The following is a 17,803-nucleotide window of genomic DNA, read 5'->3' as shown; positions in this document are numbered from 1 at the left end:
GGGGGGGGGGGGAAGTCTTATACAGGACAGAAGCTACATGTGTATTGGGCTGAATCAGATTTAAGGAATGTGGGTTCCCTTAAAATTGGCAACCTAATTCAAACACAGTTCTACAAATACATAAAGATCCCTCTCACTGTACACTCAGATGCAGTATCATTAAAAAGCCTGTAAGTGTTAATTTGTTATGCGAAAGATCCTAAACTTGGCATTGAGCAGACACACCGTAGCCAGAGACAATGTTATTGGACATCAGACTATTACAATTATTAAAAAAAACCTCTTTAAATATTTTATAGTAGAAAATTAAAATAATGCTGTATTTAATTACATCAGCTCTAAAAATTCTACATATTTGCACCTTCCTCTGGTTGATTTCCACAGAAGAGACCACGTGGGCATTTTGCCATTGAGACACCATCTGTTATCCTTGGCGTGCATACTATTTCCTGTAGCAGCACAGTGTCATAAGTCAGAGACTAGTGTTCCCATGCAATGGTGTGTTGTTAGGGTAAACATTATGATGCCTTTAGAATCTACCGTATTATTATTTTCAGAAGAGGTCGGAAAGGCAAATAATCTCATAGATTGCAGGGATTAATCATCAGCCTTTTTGGCAGTGGGCTAGTTACTATTCTTACTACGACATTTTTCTAGACTTTCTGCAAAGGAAAAGATTACTTTATTTTAACATCTGCTTGGGATGCAGAGCTGAGAACTGGCATTAGTTATATCAAAGTAAGAATTCAGAATATATTTAAATCACATTCAGATAAATGTATTCTACAGAGTCAAACTCGTTTAATCAATTCAAGGCTCCTTAAGAGGACAATCATGTGGATAGCATTCTAGGGTTTAAGATACTTCTAACTGCCAAGCTAGACAACTTGGAGCTGAGAATATGTGCATTTGAAAACGCTGTCAGGACAGTACACAGAGCTCCGATTTTTTATTTTTTTAAGGTAAATAATTTTAATAATAGAAAATAGGTTTCTTAAATCACATCTAGTATTACAGGGTAATAGAGCAAGGGAGCAAAGAAAAAAGTTGGGTTTAAATGAAAATAAAGGAGAATAAAGTAAGTGAATGAAGGGAGAGAAAGACGACTTTTTTTTTTTTTTTTAAATGACTGATGAGTGAGATTCAGTGTGAGGTCAGACCTTAAGTACTGAGAGTAAGAAGGATCCAGGAAGAATAACAATCTCTACAGGATCATACCTGAAAAGATATATGTATTAAGAGTAACGTTACCTATGAATGCAAACTCATTTTTCTTGGATTTCAGGTCCCGCAGATGAGAGACACACAAACATGCCATCTCTTTTAAAAATTCATTACATAATAAAGGCATGGAGATAACTCTTCCAGAGCTCATGAAAGTATGAGCTAGTTACAGAGGAAAGACCTGCTTCTGTCTGAGGAGTTATTTATTGCTAACCTGAACAAGTCTTTTTTGATTTCTTCAGACACACAAGATTCTGAAAGTGAAAATGATGGATAAAAACTAGGGCTGTTGATTAGTCGCAGTTAACTGACGTGATTAACTGAAAAAAATTAATCACAGTTTAAAAAATTAATCGCAATTGCAGTTTTAAACAATTGGTATTCTATTGAAATTTATTAACTATTTTTGGATGATTTTCTACATTTCCAAATATACTGATTTAAATTACAACACTGAATACAAAGTGTACAGTGCTCACTTTATATTATTTTTATTACAAATATGGGCACTGTAAAAATGATAAACAAAAAAAATAGTATTTTTCAATTCACCTCACACAAGTCCCATAATGCAATCTCTTTATTATGAAAGTGCAACTTAGAAATGCAAATTTTTTTTTTGCTACATAACTGCACTCAAACCAACCAACATAAAACTTTAGAGCCTACAAGTCCACTCAGTCCTACTTCTTATTCAGCCAATTGCTAAGACAAGCAAGTTTGTTTACATTTACATGAGATAATGCTGCTGGCTTTTTATTTACAATGTCACCTGAAAGTGAGAATAGGCGTTCGCATGGCATTTCTGTAGCTGGCATTGCAAGGTATTTACATGCCAAATATGGTAAACATTTGTATGCCCCTTCATGCTTCAGCTACCATTCAAGAGGACATGCTTCCATGCTGATGACGCTCGTTAAAAAAATAATGTGTTAATTACATTTTGACTAAACTCTTTGAGGGAGAATAGAATGTCTCCTGCTCTGTTTTACCCACATTCTGCCATGTATTTCATATTATAGCAGTCTTGGATGATGACCCGCCACTTAATGTTCGTTTTAAGAACACTTTCACTGCAGATTTGACAAAATGCAAAGAAGGTACCAATGTGAGATTTCTAAAGATAGTTATAGCACTGCACCCAAGGTTTAAGAATCTGAAGTGTTTTCCAAAACCTGAGAGGGACGAGGTGTGGAGCATGCTTTCAGACGCCTTAAAAGAGCAACACTCTGATGTGGAAACTACAGAACCCGAACCATCAAAAAAGAAAATCAACCTTCTGCTGGTGGCATCTGACTCAGATGATGAAAGTGAACATGTGTCAGTCTGCACTGCTTTGAATCGTTATCAAGCAGAACCCGTTATCAGCATGGATGCATGTCCTCTGGAATGGTGGTTGAAGATGAAGGGACATATGAATGTTTAGCTCAATTGGCATGTAAATAATCTTGCAACGCCAGCTACAACAGTCCCATGTGAATGTCTGTTCTCACCTTCAGGTGACATTGTAAACAAGAAGTGGGCAGCATTATTATAAGTACTATCAAATTATCGTAACTCATTACTCCTTTTAAAAATCCCACAACTAGCTTTACAAAGCCACCAAGGTTGTGGGAAACACAAACTTGGCAACACTCTTTTCACTTTCCTTTCCCCCTTACTCTTTCTTTTTGTTCCTATAAAGAAGCTCATTAATGTGTGCTAATTTTGGAAATGTGGGCATTTCCAAAAAGAACAAAAAGAAAGGTAAGGGGGTGGGAAGAGAAAGAAAAAAAGAATGAGAGGAGGAAAAGAAAATGCAAGACTTCAGTACTGCTGCCAATTTAAATATATTTCACCAGCTGGCACCAATTTCCACAGCAGTATTTGCCATACTAACCCGGAAAACAAGTGCTCCTGATTACAATGCCTAATAAGTATGGCTATGAAGAAATCTCTGAAAAAAATCAGTTCCTGAAGATTTAGACAATTCACTTAATTAGCTACTTGTATAAAATCAGCACCGTGGCAGATTTAATAATTATGAAAATCAAAGCATTTTCAAGTTCTTTAAACATGAAAATTATAGAGATGTTTTTTCTCCTTATAACAAACTGCTTTTAAATCAAATTTGTTAGGAAATTGAAAAAAAGACTGCATATGCAGAGCTTGACTCTGGACTAAGTTTTTATGGCACAGTTACAAAGCTTTGAAAATATGCTTTGAACAAATGCTGTCCTTGGCTAAAATACTACAATCCCACTCCCCAGTAAAGCAATATTGTTTCATTAAATTATCAATGACATTTAGTGAAATAGTAATGCAAATGTTTTGTATCTTGCACCAAAAAATTCTGAAAATGTATTGTGCGTGTTTAGTCTTCAACCATTCAAGGAAGTGGAAGATCTGAGGTTACTTTAAACCAGGTCTTTCACATTAGTGTTCTGCTGAAGATTTAGGATGCTGGCTGGAGCCATGGCTTCTTTTCCCTGGGAAGCCGGAGGCATGGAGTGGAGATATTTGTATAGGTATAAATTCAGTGATGCAGCTATGCTGCGGCAAATCCCTAGCATAGATATGCTGCACTGGTGCAAATCAGGGCTTGCACCCAGTGCAGTTTATCCTAGTTTTAAACAGGGGGGCTGGAACAATTTGTATAATGGGGGGGGGGTGCTGAGAGCCACTGAACCAAACTGTAAGACCTCTATATAATGGAAACCAGTTTAAGCCAGGAGGTGCGGGAGCACCCCCAGCACCTCTAGTTCCAGCACCTATGTAAAAGTGATGCAGCAGTTTAAAACTTGTAAAAGCCCATTTTACACCAATGTGTTGCAGCTACACTGGAGGTCTGCACTGGAATAGCCTGATCAATACAAATACTCCCACAAGACAGGCCCTAAGGAGTGACTGCAGATACTGGCAGAAAACAGGAATGGAGGGAAGACAATGTGAATGGAGGAATGGATTAAACCAGGATGTAATCAGTGACTAAAAAGAGCGCCTTGAGGCAAACTGTGCAAATAGTTCAAAGGCTCCTCTTTCTGCCTTTCACCCCAAGCACATATTGAAAGAACAAAAGGGAAGAAGAGAGCAGAGAAACAATATAATAAAAAAAATTAAAAATCCCTAAGAAAACAAAATATTGTATTATTTCTGCACAGAAAATTCTCCCCCAGGGAGAAGCAAGAGAAAGAATGAACCACACATGACAGATGTATGTCATGTTGCTTACTGCACTACTGAAAGGAGCTCAGATACTATGGTGAGGATGGCAGTATAAAAACCTACACAGAATAGAAATGAAATACTTAGCACAAATTAAAGGGAATAAGAAAGGGAAAGAAGGAAACAACATTAGGACTGAAGAAAGATTTTGAAAGACGGAAGGAAAGACACCAAATTACGTTGCAGAAATAAAAAAATGGAATGAAGAGGAAAGGAAGAATAAATGCTAAGAGAAATTTGGTAAACTATTTTTTCCTTTTATTTTATGCACAGTCCAATATCAAAATGTTGGACAATAAAATAATCCAAACAACACTATGCTATCTGTAAAATGCATTGCAGACAGTGTATTAGAAAACATACCGGGGTGTAGTGTTGAGATGCGAAAGGTGTGATTGTGGTGCATGTATTTTTCACCCTGGCTAACAAGGTTTACTCCTCTGGCATATTTTTACTACTGTGAACATTTGGCAATTTTGGAGTTTCTGTGCTTTTTAGAAGATTCAGCTTCAAACCTTTGCTGTATTTTAGATATCACTGTTAACACCTACAGGTCATAATGCTGATTCCACTTTGGATCAAGCGTATTCTTCACAGTATCTGTAGAATGGCATTGGCCAGATCCGTCGACCACCACCTTAGCAAATGGATCAGGAAGTCCTATAGGAGGGGAGGAAAAACTCATAAAAGGGCATGCTTGAAAACTGAGAAAAATAAAATGATAATCAATACACAACTGTGATTTTTTTTCTTATATGCTGAGTATTTTGAAAAGGGTCATATTTAATCGGAGTCTGTCATCATCACAATTTCAGCTCCAAGTAGGTTAACGTGATGTTTGCATTAGAATATTCAAAATTCAGGATAAAATACTTGCTTTAAAAGAGTTTTCAGATATTTCATATTCTCTACAAATATATAAAAAAATGTGTGTCTTATGTATACAAACTGACAGAACTACAATGTTAAACTGCCTTTAAGTAGATGAACAAACTGAGCTTTGCAACAATGCTCTAAAGGTGACCTGCAAAGAAAAAGAAAGGTTTTTTTCCCCTTATGTGTAAAGAGGACTAAGCATTTTTCTCCCCCTTAAAAAAAGTAAAAAAATAAATAAATGTTTTTCCTTCTGCTATTTTTACACTTGCCATTCAAATCTTGACTACTTGGGATGGCACTATGGATGACTGGAGGCCTGTTAGGACAACATGAAATATACCAAGCAAGTGCAACCTGACTGAGAAGACAAGTAATTTTCATTCAAACTCTTTAAAACTGTTTGTTTTTTAATCCCGGAGTCAAATATTTATGGAGAAAAGCTCTTGTTATATAAGGTTCTAATTACTCTCAGCCCCTTCAACCCTGTGTAAGTTCCCAATGAACAGCCAACAAGGAATCCACTAAATTCACAGAAGATAACATTCCTGGTATTTAAGTTAAGTTACAAGCAGGATTTTTTAGTTATCCTTGCTAATTATTTGTATTATGGTAGTATTTACAGGCCCCGACTGAGATCAAAGCCCCATTCTGCTAGGCACTATACAAAACACATAGTAATGGACAGCCTCTTCCTCAGAGACCTTACAAACAAAATAAACATTAAGGCTTTACGGTCTTTTTTATATATCGTAAGACCACAAAAAAGGGCACACATCCATCTTTTTCCTCTTTGCAGGTTATCTTTAAAGTTTAGGGTCTGCCCTTTTGGATTCTCCTGCTTTACCTACTAATCTCATTTGGAAGGAAGTTGATATAGAGATATAGAGATATTTCTATCTCTCTGTGTGCGCACGCGCACACACGTAGTTGAGAAGAATCCTCTTTCCCTTCCAAAATATCATGAAAACTAGTGGAAGGTGCATAATTTCAGTTCAGGGTGGGCAAATATGTATTCTGACTTGCTCATTAATTATAAAAAAGGGTATCTGCTTGTTAGACCAAAGGAGCTTGTCTATGGTAAAATGGTTCAATGTATATTTATGTATGTGATACTAGTTTTTCTGAAAGCCTGCAATTTGCCTGAGAGAAGTTACTCAAAGTGAAAAACTTCTCTCTCCACTCTAAAGTCAGCACCAATATAATTGGTACATATGTGGGGAAAAAACATAGAATTTTTTGTTTAAAAAAAGATACCGCACATAATCAACCAATCATACTATTCAAACACCAAAAAGCGATCAGATCAATATTTTTAGATGAAAATCCTTCAGATTTATTAGCACCAAAAATGTCTTCAACCCATAAGCTTCCTTCCCCTCTCCACACCAGTACAGAGGAGTTGTTGATAATTTTTGTTCATTTGTTTGTTTGTTTTTAAAAACAGATTTAAAAAAATACTCCCAGGATGAGTGCCAGCTAAAAAGTTACAAGCGCTGAAGAACAGTGGGTTGGAAACACCACTATCTCCTTCAACACATAGATGTCAATGCACTATGATGCTGTGTTAAAAGTAGTGTACAGAACTTATGTAACATGTACCACACATATTAATTCATAAATTTTAATAGCTACTTACGGAAAAAATCCTTTTTCACCAAGTTTTTTGCACATAGTACTGCAAGGGAAACAAGAAATACATAATGAAATTACTGGTCATTAATATTTTAGAATTTCTTTATCTTCTCAGCATTCCAGAAAACCCAGTGCAAAGTAAAAATCTATGAACATCAAAGATGTATGCAAGAAAACAAATTGTGATCACGGGCCATTTTTAATGATGTATGAAGTAAACACAGAAGGCTGAGCCAGAAGTTCCTTCTTTTGACAGTTACCCCAAGGTCAGCTGTGGTGGAAGTTACAGAGTGGTGATGTTCTCAGTATGTGTGTGTGCTTTCCAGCCCTTCAGACATGGCCATATTTTTAATCTAATTTTAATCGCCAGAACATGCTAATATGTGGAGGAGGGATGGAACTGCATCAAGAAAGAATAGAAGGGCAGGTGCCTCTAGAACGGATTAGGGTGCTTCCCCTATACCGTATGCCCTCTTGGCATAATTCCTGATGGACGGTGATAAATGAAGTTAGCTTGCCCAGTGCAACGACACTCACACAAATTAAAGATTTAGAAGGCATAAATCATTTAGAGTTGCCATTTGTGTTTTCAGCTGTTATTCTTGATTCTAATTTTGCAGTTTCAGTGTCTCACTTTGAAAACTGGTTGCTATGATAGTACAAGCCAGCTTTTTAAATGCATTCAATTCACACTTTATTAGAAGACAAAAATAACCAATCTCCAGAGGGTATTCAGGGTACAGTTAGTAAAACATAATAAGGATTTAAGGAGGTGGTGTACACATGTAAGGAACACTTGTGGAAGTCTGTTGAACAAGCTTTGCCTTACATGAAAAATAAGAGTCAGATCAGAAATCATTTCAATTTAAAGAGCTGAAAACACATATGCTAATCTATTAGCTACTTGAACTATAAGCTATGAAACAAACAATTTGGTTCTTTTAGAAAATATTTGCTCTATGTGCAGAAGCTTCCGGTTTATTAACTGTTTAAATTTGAACAGTAAAATGACTGTCTCCTTGCTTAAACACAGATAAATATTAAATACATCAATCTAAATCCCACCATAATCAATACATCTCGAGAAGGTAAATTATAACCATTTAATGGCAATTTTTCCATAGGATCCAAGTGTATATACTCGATCATAAGCTGGTTCGTTTATAAGCCGACCCCCCCCCCCACCCGCCCAAGATGGATAAGTAAAAACGGAACATTTTTATAACCCGTTCATAAGCCGACCCTATAATTCAGGGGTCAGCAAACTTTGGCTCCCGGGCCATCAGGATAAGCCACTAGTGAGCAGAGATGGTTTGTTTACCTCAAGCGTCCCCAGGCACTGAGGTAAGTAAACATAGTGTCCCAGCTTACCCTATCAGGCCGGCACAGCAACTGGTGGGGAAATATTGGGGGGGGGGGGGGGGGAGAAGAAGCAGCAGCTGGGAGTCAGGGGAGTAACCCCTGTGACCACCCCCCACATTACCCCACCCCGGGACCCCGACACTCTCCCCATCCCATCCCACCTTGGGGGAGGGCCAGGGGAGGATGTCTCTGACCTGGCTGGAGCTGCTCCGACAGGCTGGGCAGCCCGGCCGCAGCCTGCTCCAGTGGGCCAGACCGGGCGGCACGGTCACAGCATGATCCAGCGGGCTGGGCCGTGCTCCGGCGGGCTGGGCGGCGCAGCCACAGCCTGCTCTGGGGGGCGGAGCCGAGCGACCCGGCTGCAGCCTGCCAGCCCTGGAGCTGCGGCTGCTTCGGAGGCTGGAAGGGAAGAGCAGCGTGACCAGAAGCGGAGAGATGCTGGCCCCGCCTCTTCCCTTCTGTCTCTGCTGGCTGTGCTGCCTCTCCTTGCTCCCTCTGTTGGGGGGAGGGGCTGTGTCCCACTTCTCCCCCTCTACACTCGTTCATAAGCCGACCCCCTTCTCTGGTGCTTCCCTTTTTTACTCAAAAAAATTTGGCTTATGAACGAGTATATACGGTAATTGTCTAAATAAGGTCAGATTTGTAAGGTTTTAGAAGTGATTTTTCTGTAAAAATGTTTATTTTGAAAACTAAATGGGTCTGAATAACTGAGACATACCTGTACTAAATGAAGTTGTTTTAAAATATTTTAAAACAAGACTGATAGAGAGATCTAGTCTCGAAATGTTGTACAGAGAATTTCCTTCCACACAAAAAGGCTTTGTTTAAACTTTCTATTGAGTAATGATGGCTATACTCATTTCCTGGTTGACATATCTTCATATTTTTTCACTTAGTGTGTACCTTTCTGCTTTACCTGCCCACCAGCAACAAAAGAATTAAGATGCTTGAACACCAGAGACCTAAAATTGAGTGCTTTGGCCTAGTTCTAAGTAACTTTTAGAGATCTGTCTTCCTTTCAGTTCTATATAAATAGCAAGACTTCCCACATGTAAATTTGGTGCATTAGTCAGACTCACCAGTCTAGATTGACTGGTATTCCTGCTTTCACACCATCTAACAAGGAAACTAACCAGATGAACTTTTGTCTTGCTGCGTAGGTGGCTCCCCAGTATCTGTCTTCTGAAACCCCGGAGAAAGATTCCACCCTCACTACATGAAACTTCAAAAACAACCTTCTGAGTAGGCACCAGAAGCTGGGTAGAGCCTTGGAGATCTAAATTGAAGAATCAGATTGCAGAATCACTACAAGAACTCTTTTCTTGACAAGACCACACTAAGAATGAACTGAACGGGAAAATCCAACCACATGAAATTGTAGATGACCACTCAGAAAAGAAGAAGGCCGAATTCAAGAACAGCCCAATATTTAATCTTTCGTGCTGGTTAAAAACAAAAAAGCTACAATTATCAGCACCACATAATCACCCACCTCAACTGGGGCAGTTTTCTTCCCTCTCTTTGCCAACAAAATAGCTATATATTTACAAGTGATGTTTTTATGGAAGAAGACTTGCACTTGGCAAAATTGAAGGAAACCTTTTAAATAAAAAACAAGCACGCACTTGGACAATTTTACAGATCACACTGTACTCAGAAAAAAAGTAGAACAAGAGCACAAGTAATATGGAGAAAGGCTTTGCTACTAAGCTGGACACTACATATGGCAGAATTTTGAAAAACATGAATTATAAAAGGATTCCTATTTTTAAAGTTCTCTTCTGTTTGAAAGTTCCCTTTCAGGGGTTATGAGTCCTTCACCTGAGATGATATTGCACTTTAAGAATGGAGAGAAGAAATAGGCAATAATGTGGCCGAACGATCAAGTAAGTATTTACAGCCCATGTCCATGCCCTTAATGAATGAGGAGATAGCATTATTACAATTTCTGTACCCTCTGGTAATAACCAGTCCAAAGTTAGCATCCACTGCGATACTTATCAGTTTGTCTTCATTAATTTATTTTCAGAAACATGGTTTCTTTTGTCCCTCTAATCGTATTACTGCCCAAGCAAATAAGCTATTAAAATATCGCAGTTAATATTATAATTTTAAAAGAGAGCAAGTCTTTACTCAGTCAAACAGAATAATATTGGTTTAAACTGCTCTGTATCATCCCCTTTTTTCTTCAATTATATGCAAGTAATAAAGTTTTATGAAAGGATACTAGTGCTGAGTAATCAGTTAGCTATGAAAGAAATTTTGTGGTCCCTGAAGAAACAATGGCAAATTGAGAAAGCCACTGGGAGCCCTGAGATAAACATTAGAGTGGAATAGATTGTCTCTATTATCAGAGTTTGGTGGCTCCAGACATGTCTTGTTTATTTTTGGAAACTGAAAACAACGCCTTTCTCAAAAATGATTCAGGGATTTCTTTGCAATTCCAAAACCAAGGGAAAATTGGAATGTGTTGGCAAAAAGGGGGAAATACTTCCCCAAACAATAAACTTCTCTTTCAAGGAATGGGTTTAAAAAAAAAAAAAAAAATCAAGAATGAAGATAACCGCCTGCAAGGGTGGAAATAAGTTACAAGGTGACAAGACATGCATACAAAAATTACTTACCAATAATTCTAGTTCTCTGACAATGGTGCATCTGTGCGATGCACTCCCACGGCCACAGAGATTCAGGAACCTTCTAGAAAAGCAGTGCCCACTGGGATATTATGAGCATCCCCTCAAGGCACTAAAAATTATCGGTAAAAAACCCAAAGGTTTTATTTGGCAAATACAGAGGGTGAAAACTCCCACAGCTGGCTGTGAAAACGAGCAACAGAGGTGGTCAGGAGCTGAACAGCCTCTTATAACCGTGGCTTGAAATATGTGCTTCCAATGTACACTGCTTTTCTTGAAGTTCCCAAAGCTCAATAGTGCTGGTGGCTGCATTCCACAAACTGAACTCACTTTAGAGAAATACAATTACTCATCGTAAATATTTCCCCTATGTGAGGAATACCCTTTCCTGAACTGATCTGTAAGGAACTACCCTCGCCAAGACCAGCTTCTTCTATGATCCCTACAAGTAGTTAACCAACTAAAAGTCTTAGACACAGTCAGGTGCAATTGATGTGCATTACAAAATGTTTTTAAATATGCCAGAAACAAAAATTTTATATACAACTTGTATATACACATTATGTACAAATGTATATATCGATTGGATCTCTCCTCTACTCCATCACTGTTCATTGTCATGTTCAAGGCACATACAGGGCCTAGCATAATGGAGCCACACTGTAAATGGCGCTTTAGGAGCTACTACGATTGAAATAAAATATTACTCTCTAATTAGTAGACTGAATGTGATACATTTTTTCAAATTTTCTAGTGACTTCTGTTTATAAAAAGATACTGATATAACAGCATCTGCCTCTTTTTAAGGCTAAATGTTAAACTCAGCTTTCTTTGGGAAATTCAGAACCTAGTAGACTTGATCATTTAATGCTATACTCATTTCTGTCAAGTATCGGGGGTAGTCGTGTTAGTTTGTATCTACAAAAACAACAAGGAGTCTGGTGGCACCTGTCTTTAAGGTGCCACCAGACTCCTTGCTGTTTTTGTACTCATTTCTGAAGAGCTTTATTCACAAGTAAAAATAAAATGATGGCCATGCCACCTAATTCTTAGGTGGATCATACAACAATCCACTCCGGCACGAATCACAGGAAATGCCTAGAACAGCACAATGTTAGACAAGTCAGTCAGTCACAAGGGATGCTAATATCAGAGCTGTTAACTTAGCCTGAAAACAGTAGTCCTGGGTCTAGCCACTATTACTGGTTCTTCCCTTAAAGAGATGGGGTGAGGGAGGAGGTAAGGTGATGAGCTGAGGGAAAGCATGTAATGGGAACCCTCCAACACAAACCAAATAATTCAACTGCAGAAAGCTAACGTTGGCACAAAAGCTGAAAATTTCAGCTGTCCCTCGATGCCTAGATTTTAGGCACGTACGCAACCACAGAATGTGATGACAATCTGCTACACAAGACAGTCATATAAAATTCCTAGGATGATGTAATGAGAGGACAGCTACTAAGCTCAAGGTGCCCAGAGATTTGAAGTCTTACACCACTGATGATTTTATAGACCTCTATCGTATCTCCCCTTAATCATTTCTTTTCTAAGCTGAACAGCCCCAATCTTTTTGGTGTCCCCTCTTATGGAAGCTGTTCCATACTATTCATCATCTTTGTTGCCCTTCTCTGAATCTTTTCCAGTTCCACTATATGCTTTCTGAGATGGGGCGACCAGAACTAGATGCAATATTCAAGGTGTAGGCACACCATGGATTTATATAGCAGTATTATGCTATTTTCAGTCTTATTTTCTATCACTTTCCTAAAAGTTCCTAACATTCCGTTAGCCTTTTTGACTGCTATTGCACATTGAGCTGATGTTTTCAGAGAACTATCTACGATGACTCTAAGATCGCTTTCTTGAATGGTAACATCTCATTTAGAACCCATCATTATAAATGTGCAGTTGGGATTATTTTTTCCAATTGCATTACTTCACACTTAACATTGAATTTTATCTGCCATTTTGTTGCCTAGTCACCCAGGCTTGTGAGATCCCTTTGTTACTCTTCACAATAAGCTTTGGAGTTAACTAGCTTGAGTAATTTTGTTTCAGCTGCAAACTTTGCCACCTCACTGTTTACCCCTTTTTCCAGATCATTTATGAATATGTTGAACAGCAGTGGTCCCAGTACAGATACTTGAGGGACCCCATTGAGAAAACTCACCATTTATTCCTACCCTTTGTTTCCTATCTTTTAACCAGTTACTAATCCATGAGAGGACCTTCCGTTATCCCATGACTACTTTCCTTCAGAGCCTTGAATAAGGGACCTTGCCAAAGGCTTTCTGAAAATCCAAGTACACTATATCCACCAGATCACCCTTATCCACATGCTTGTTGACATCCTCAAAGAATTCTAATTAATTGATGAGACATGACTTCAGTTTACAAAACCCGTTGTGACATTCTATACCTTGGGGGAGCGCCCTATAACCCCCATATTCCTCATTTATATATAATTGTGATCTTGCATATAAAAGCATGGCATGTAGGGTATCAAGGGAAAGGTTATGATCTGCTGAAAGTCACTGTTCTATCTAAATATGTATATTGTTAATGCTTATAAAGTTATGAGATTGCGTTGTATGGTTGTCAGTAAAACATGCTCCAAGTTGGGGAAATCGGCCAGATATTAGTTCCCCAGAGACAACAGCAAGGAAAGTAACCAATGCCTCGGCAGGTGTCAAAACCATCAACAGCCACTGTTCACCAAGGGAGTTGCAATTCATAAGGCCACACCAGGGGAATTGTTCAACCTTGCCTGGAGACTCAGCAATGCCCCACCAGACATGCCTGGACTTGTGTTCCCCAAGCACATGGACTAAGGCCTTGGCTACATTGGCGCTGTACAGCGCTGCAACTTGCTGCGCTCAGGGGTGTGAAAATCCCCCCCCCCCGAGCGCAGTGAGTGCAGCGCTGTAAATCGCCAGTGTAATCAGAACCTGCAGCGCTGCACGCTCACTCACAGCGCTGCAAGCTATTCCCCTTGGAGAGGTGGAGTACTTACAGCGCTGCAAGAGGCTCTCGCAGCGCTGGTGGCGCGACTACACTTGCGATTCACAGCGCTGCCGCGGCAGCGCTGGGAAGTCCTGAGTGTAGCCAAGGCCTTTGGGTATAAAACAGAACACAGTAGCCCCATGCTTGGCCTTTTCTCTTCCTCCCACCTATGCTGCAAGCAACAAGGACACTGAGAAGACTGAAGACACCAATAGAGGAGACTGGCGCAGGTTTCAAGGGTGAAACCTGTGTACTATGAACTGCAATATTCAGTAGGGTGAGGAAAATTACTTAATCTAGATGAGGTTCTCAAAAAAAAAAAAAAAAAAAAAATTCTGACCCCTCCTCCTCAACATGCTATAAAAACTCCACAGCCCACCTGTGCCACAATATCTGGTTTTCTGCATATAAAAGCCAGGGCCAGCATTAGGGGATAGCAAGCAGGGCAATTGTGTGGGGCCCCATGCCACAGGGGCCCCCACAAAGCTACATTGTTCAGGCTTCAGCTTCAGGTAGCGGGGCTCAGAGACCTGCGCTTCAGCCCCATGCAGTGGGGCTTTGGCTTTCTGCCAGTGAGTCTAATGCCGGCCTTGCTTGGAGGCCCCCCTGAAACCTGCTCAAGGCCCCCTAGGGGGCCCTGGATCCCTGGTTGAGAACTACTGATCTAGATATTGCCCAGTCTAATGGAGTTTAATGTTTAGACTGCGTGCTTATATTTTATTTTATTTTGGTAACTAACTCTGACTTTTTGCCTATCACTTAAAAAGTATCTTTTGTAATCAATAAACTTGTTTTACTGTTTATTTTTACCAGTGAGTTTGCCTGAGTAAATCTGCTCAGGTTACAAAGGCTGATGTATGTCCACTTTCCATTGATGAAGTGGTGACTCAATTAATAAACTTGCACTACTTAAGATCCTTTCTTGAGCAATGCAAGACAGTATATTTCTGAGGTACAAGACTGGGAGGATTTGGCTGGTGCCTTTCTCTGTGTGATTCGTGAGTGGCTCAGGGAGCATTCATGCAATATAGCTGGGTGTGGGGGGTTCCACATGTGGTTGTGCTGAGTGATAAGGTGCCTGGAGGGGTTTGTAGCTGGTCACTAGCAAAACACTAAGAGAGCGCCCAGGTGGAGAGTTAAGCGGACACACTGGTCCCACAGTCCCAGGCTGCACCCCAGGGAGCCCATCACACCCATGTGTAATGGTAAATTTTTGCCAAAAATTATGATTCAGACAAACCCTAAGGCCTTGAGTACATTACAAGTTGCACTGATTTAACTGAAGTGTTTTGGGTTTATTTAAATAATTTTGTTTAATTAGTATAAACCCCCTTTGCGGGGACACAGATCAATTTAAGCCTGGCTTATATAACTTTAAGAATGTCCACATAGGGGGTTGCCCTAGTGAACAACAAAAACTATTTTAAAAAAACCCACACACACTTTAGTTAGACCAGTGCAACTTGTATTAACAACAAGGCCTCAGATAACTAGAATCGTAACCACAAAAGGCTTTACAAATAAAAACCAACATCTTGCATTGTACCATGAAATGAACTGGAAACCAGCATGGAGATGAAATATGCTCCATGCATGAAATGCAGCTCAGTAAATGGGAAGCTACATTTTTTTTTTACTAGTTTAAGGTTTTTGGGTAGCCCAGGGAAGAGAGCACTGCAGTAAACAAATCTGGAAGGGACAACAGGACTGCTCTGTAGACATAAATACATGTGCCAAGACACATTTGCACATCAACTTCACACATTATATATTTAGGTAATTTAGCAACTAGCACATATATTGAGGCCTTATATGATGCAAAAACAAGTTCAATTCAGGGAAATGTGTCGAACCAGAGAAGAGCAAGAGAATGTTTCAGGCAACTGAGTCTTACCATTACATATCTGCTTTAATTTTAAAACAAATTATTTTTGTAATGCTTTAGTACATCGGGAACATTGAGTATATTCACTTGTCTGAAAAACCATTTGTGGTAAATAAGACAGCTCATGTCAGCCATTTATTAATAAAATTATTTTTTATTTACTATTCTAACACACATTTGTGTTTTCAAAATTGGAGTTGAGTGAATCCTATTTTCCATTTTTCTTGCTTAGATTATGATTTCATTGCCTGCCATAACATCCCAACAAACCATGCTCAATCCCATGTTTTTAGTCATATACACAAATACATATTTCCCAAGTTTCCCAGTTTTTTAAATTTTCATTTATGTTATATATAGTAACAGTATATATAAATACAAAACAGAAGATTGGGTTCAAACCTGTTTGTAAGACAGCACAAACTAAGACTGGACAATTCCTTAACCAGGGGAAAATTCAGACTGAGGACAAACAAATTCAAGAGGAATTTTCATGGGTGCAAACTTGAACTTTGTAGAACAAAATAATTTACACTGCCTAGAAGTTTTCTGTACTCTACTTACTCCTGCTGCTAATTACTGAAGAGCTCTCTCTTGCACAGACTAGTTTTAGCTTTGGATTTATTCTACAGCAAAGTTATAATATTGTTTTTATGACATCAGGGTCTGTTGCTATGGAAATTATTATGTCACATTATTATTACAGTTTTAGTCACACAGCATAAAAAAACATGTAATAAATACACATAAGATAAGGTCCCTGTCCTGAAGAAGAAATCGCAATCTAAAGATGCAAATACAGAAGGCCATTACAGGAAACAGGACAAGCAATGCAAGTAGCAAAATGTGCAGTTGTATCTAGATTCAGAGAACTAGTAGGATTTCAGATGAGATCTGGAGGAGGAAACAGAAGCTTCTTGGAAAATATTGATATGGAGTCTTTTCTGAGGGAAGAGGGTAATATGTAAGAAGAAGAAGAGTCGAGGGGAGGGTAAAGTTTTACCATTGGTAACAGAGAAAAAGAACACATATTGATGATACTCTAGAGGAAGTGTGACAGGATTTGGCGATATCCTGGATGTGATGGGAAGAGGTGAGGGATAGAAGGCAAACATAAGAACATAATAACGGCCATAGTGGATCAGACCAAAGGTCCATCTAGCCCAGTATCCTGTCTTCCGACAGTGGCCAATGCCAGTTTCCCTGTTCTGTTCATTCCCTCTGGGGCATCATCAAGTGATCCATGCCATGTCGCCCATTCCCAGCTTCTGGCAAACAGTAGCTAGGGACACCATCCCTGCCCATCCTGGCTAATAGCCATTGATGGACCTATCCTCCATGAATTTATCTAGCTCTTTTTTGAACCCTGTTGTAGTCTTGGCCTTCACAACACCCTCTGGCAAAGAGTTCTATGGGTTGACTGTGCATTGAGTGAAGAAATACTTCCTTTTGTTTGTTTTAAACCTGCTGCCTATTAATTTCATTCGGTGACCCCTAGTTCTTGTGTTATGAGGAGTAAATAACACTTCCCTATTGACTTTCTTCACGAGCAAAGATGATGCCAAAGCTACAAGTCTGGTTGAGAGAGTTAATGGTCTCAGCAATGAAAAAGTCTGGAAGAAAAATGACACACTCACTCTGAGCTTGAGGTGGGCTTTCTCCAGGCCCACCCAAGAGATAGGAATAGGACAGAGGGAGTAAGGAGCTAGGGTGGAGAAAGCAGATTTAGCACCATGACTTCATTGCAACATAAACCAGAAGAGGAGGTGCATTGCAAGGGGAATAACAAACTGCATCTTTATATATGATTTAAAATGAAAGCCTAAGAAGAGTATGAAAAATAAGTGGGCTTAGGTCAGGGGTCGGCAACCTTTCAGAAGTGGTGTGCCAAGTCTTCATTTATTCACTGTAATTTAAGGTTTTGCGTGCCAGTAATACATTTTACATTTACAGAGGCCAGCGGACAGAACCCCAGACTGGCAGC

General features: G+C 39.3%; 1 protein-coding gene across 3 annotated transcripts in view; it reads right to left on the bottom strand.

The window, feature by feature from the left end:
• Positions 1-17,803, bottom strand: part of SMURF2 (SMAD specific E3 ubiquitin protein ligase 2) — a 95,388-nt gene that overhangs the window by 48,840 nt on the left and 28,745 nt on the right. For all 3 annotated transcript variants that reach the window (XM_024192540.3, XM_024192542.3, XM_024192541.3), the window contains exons 2-3: positions 6,941-6,979; positions 4,980-5,088 (exon numbers count right to left, since the gene is read on the bottom strand). In XM_024192540.3, the coding sequence (XP_024048308.1) occupies positions 4,980-5,088; positions 6,941-6,979 (148 nt within the window). The remainder of the gene's footprint in view (positions 1-4,979; positions 5,089-6,940; positions 6,980-17,803) is intronic.

The sequence above is a fragment of the Terrapene carolina genome, unplaced genomic scaffold, assembly GCF_002925995.2.
Source record: "Terrapene carolina triunguis isolate 2854851 unplaced genomic scaffold, T_m_triunguis-2.0 Scaffold192, whole genome shotgun sequence".
NCBI lineage: Eukaryota > Metazoa > Chordata > Testudines > Emydidae > Terrapene > Terrapene triunguis.
This window is presented reverse-complemented; position numbering and strand designations above follow the sequence as displayed.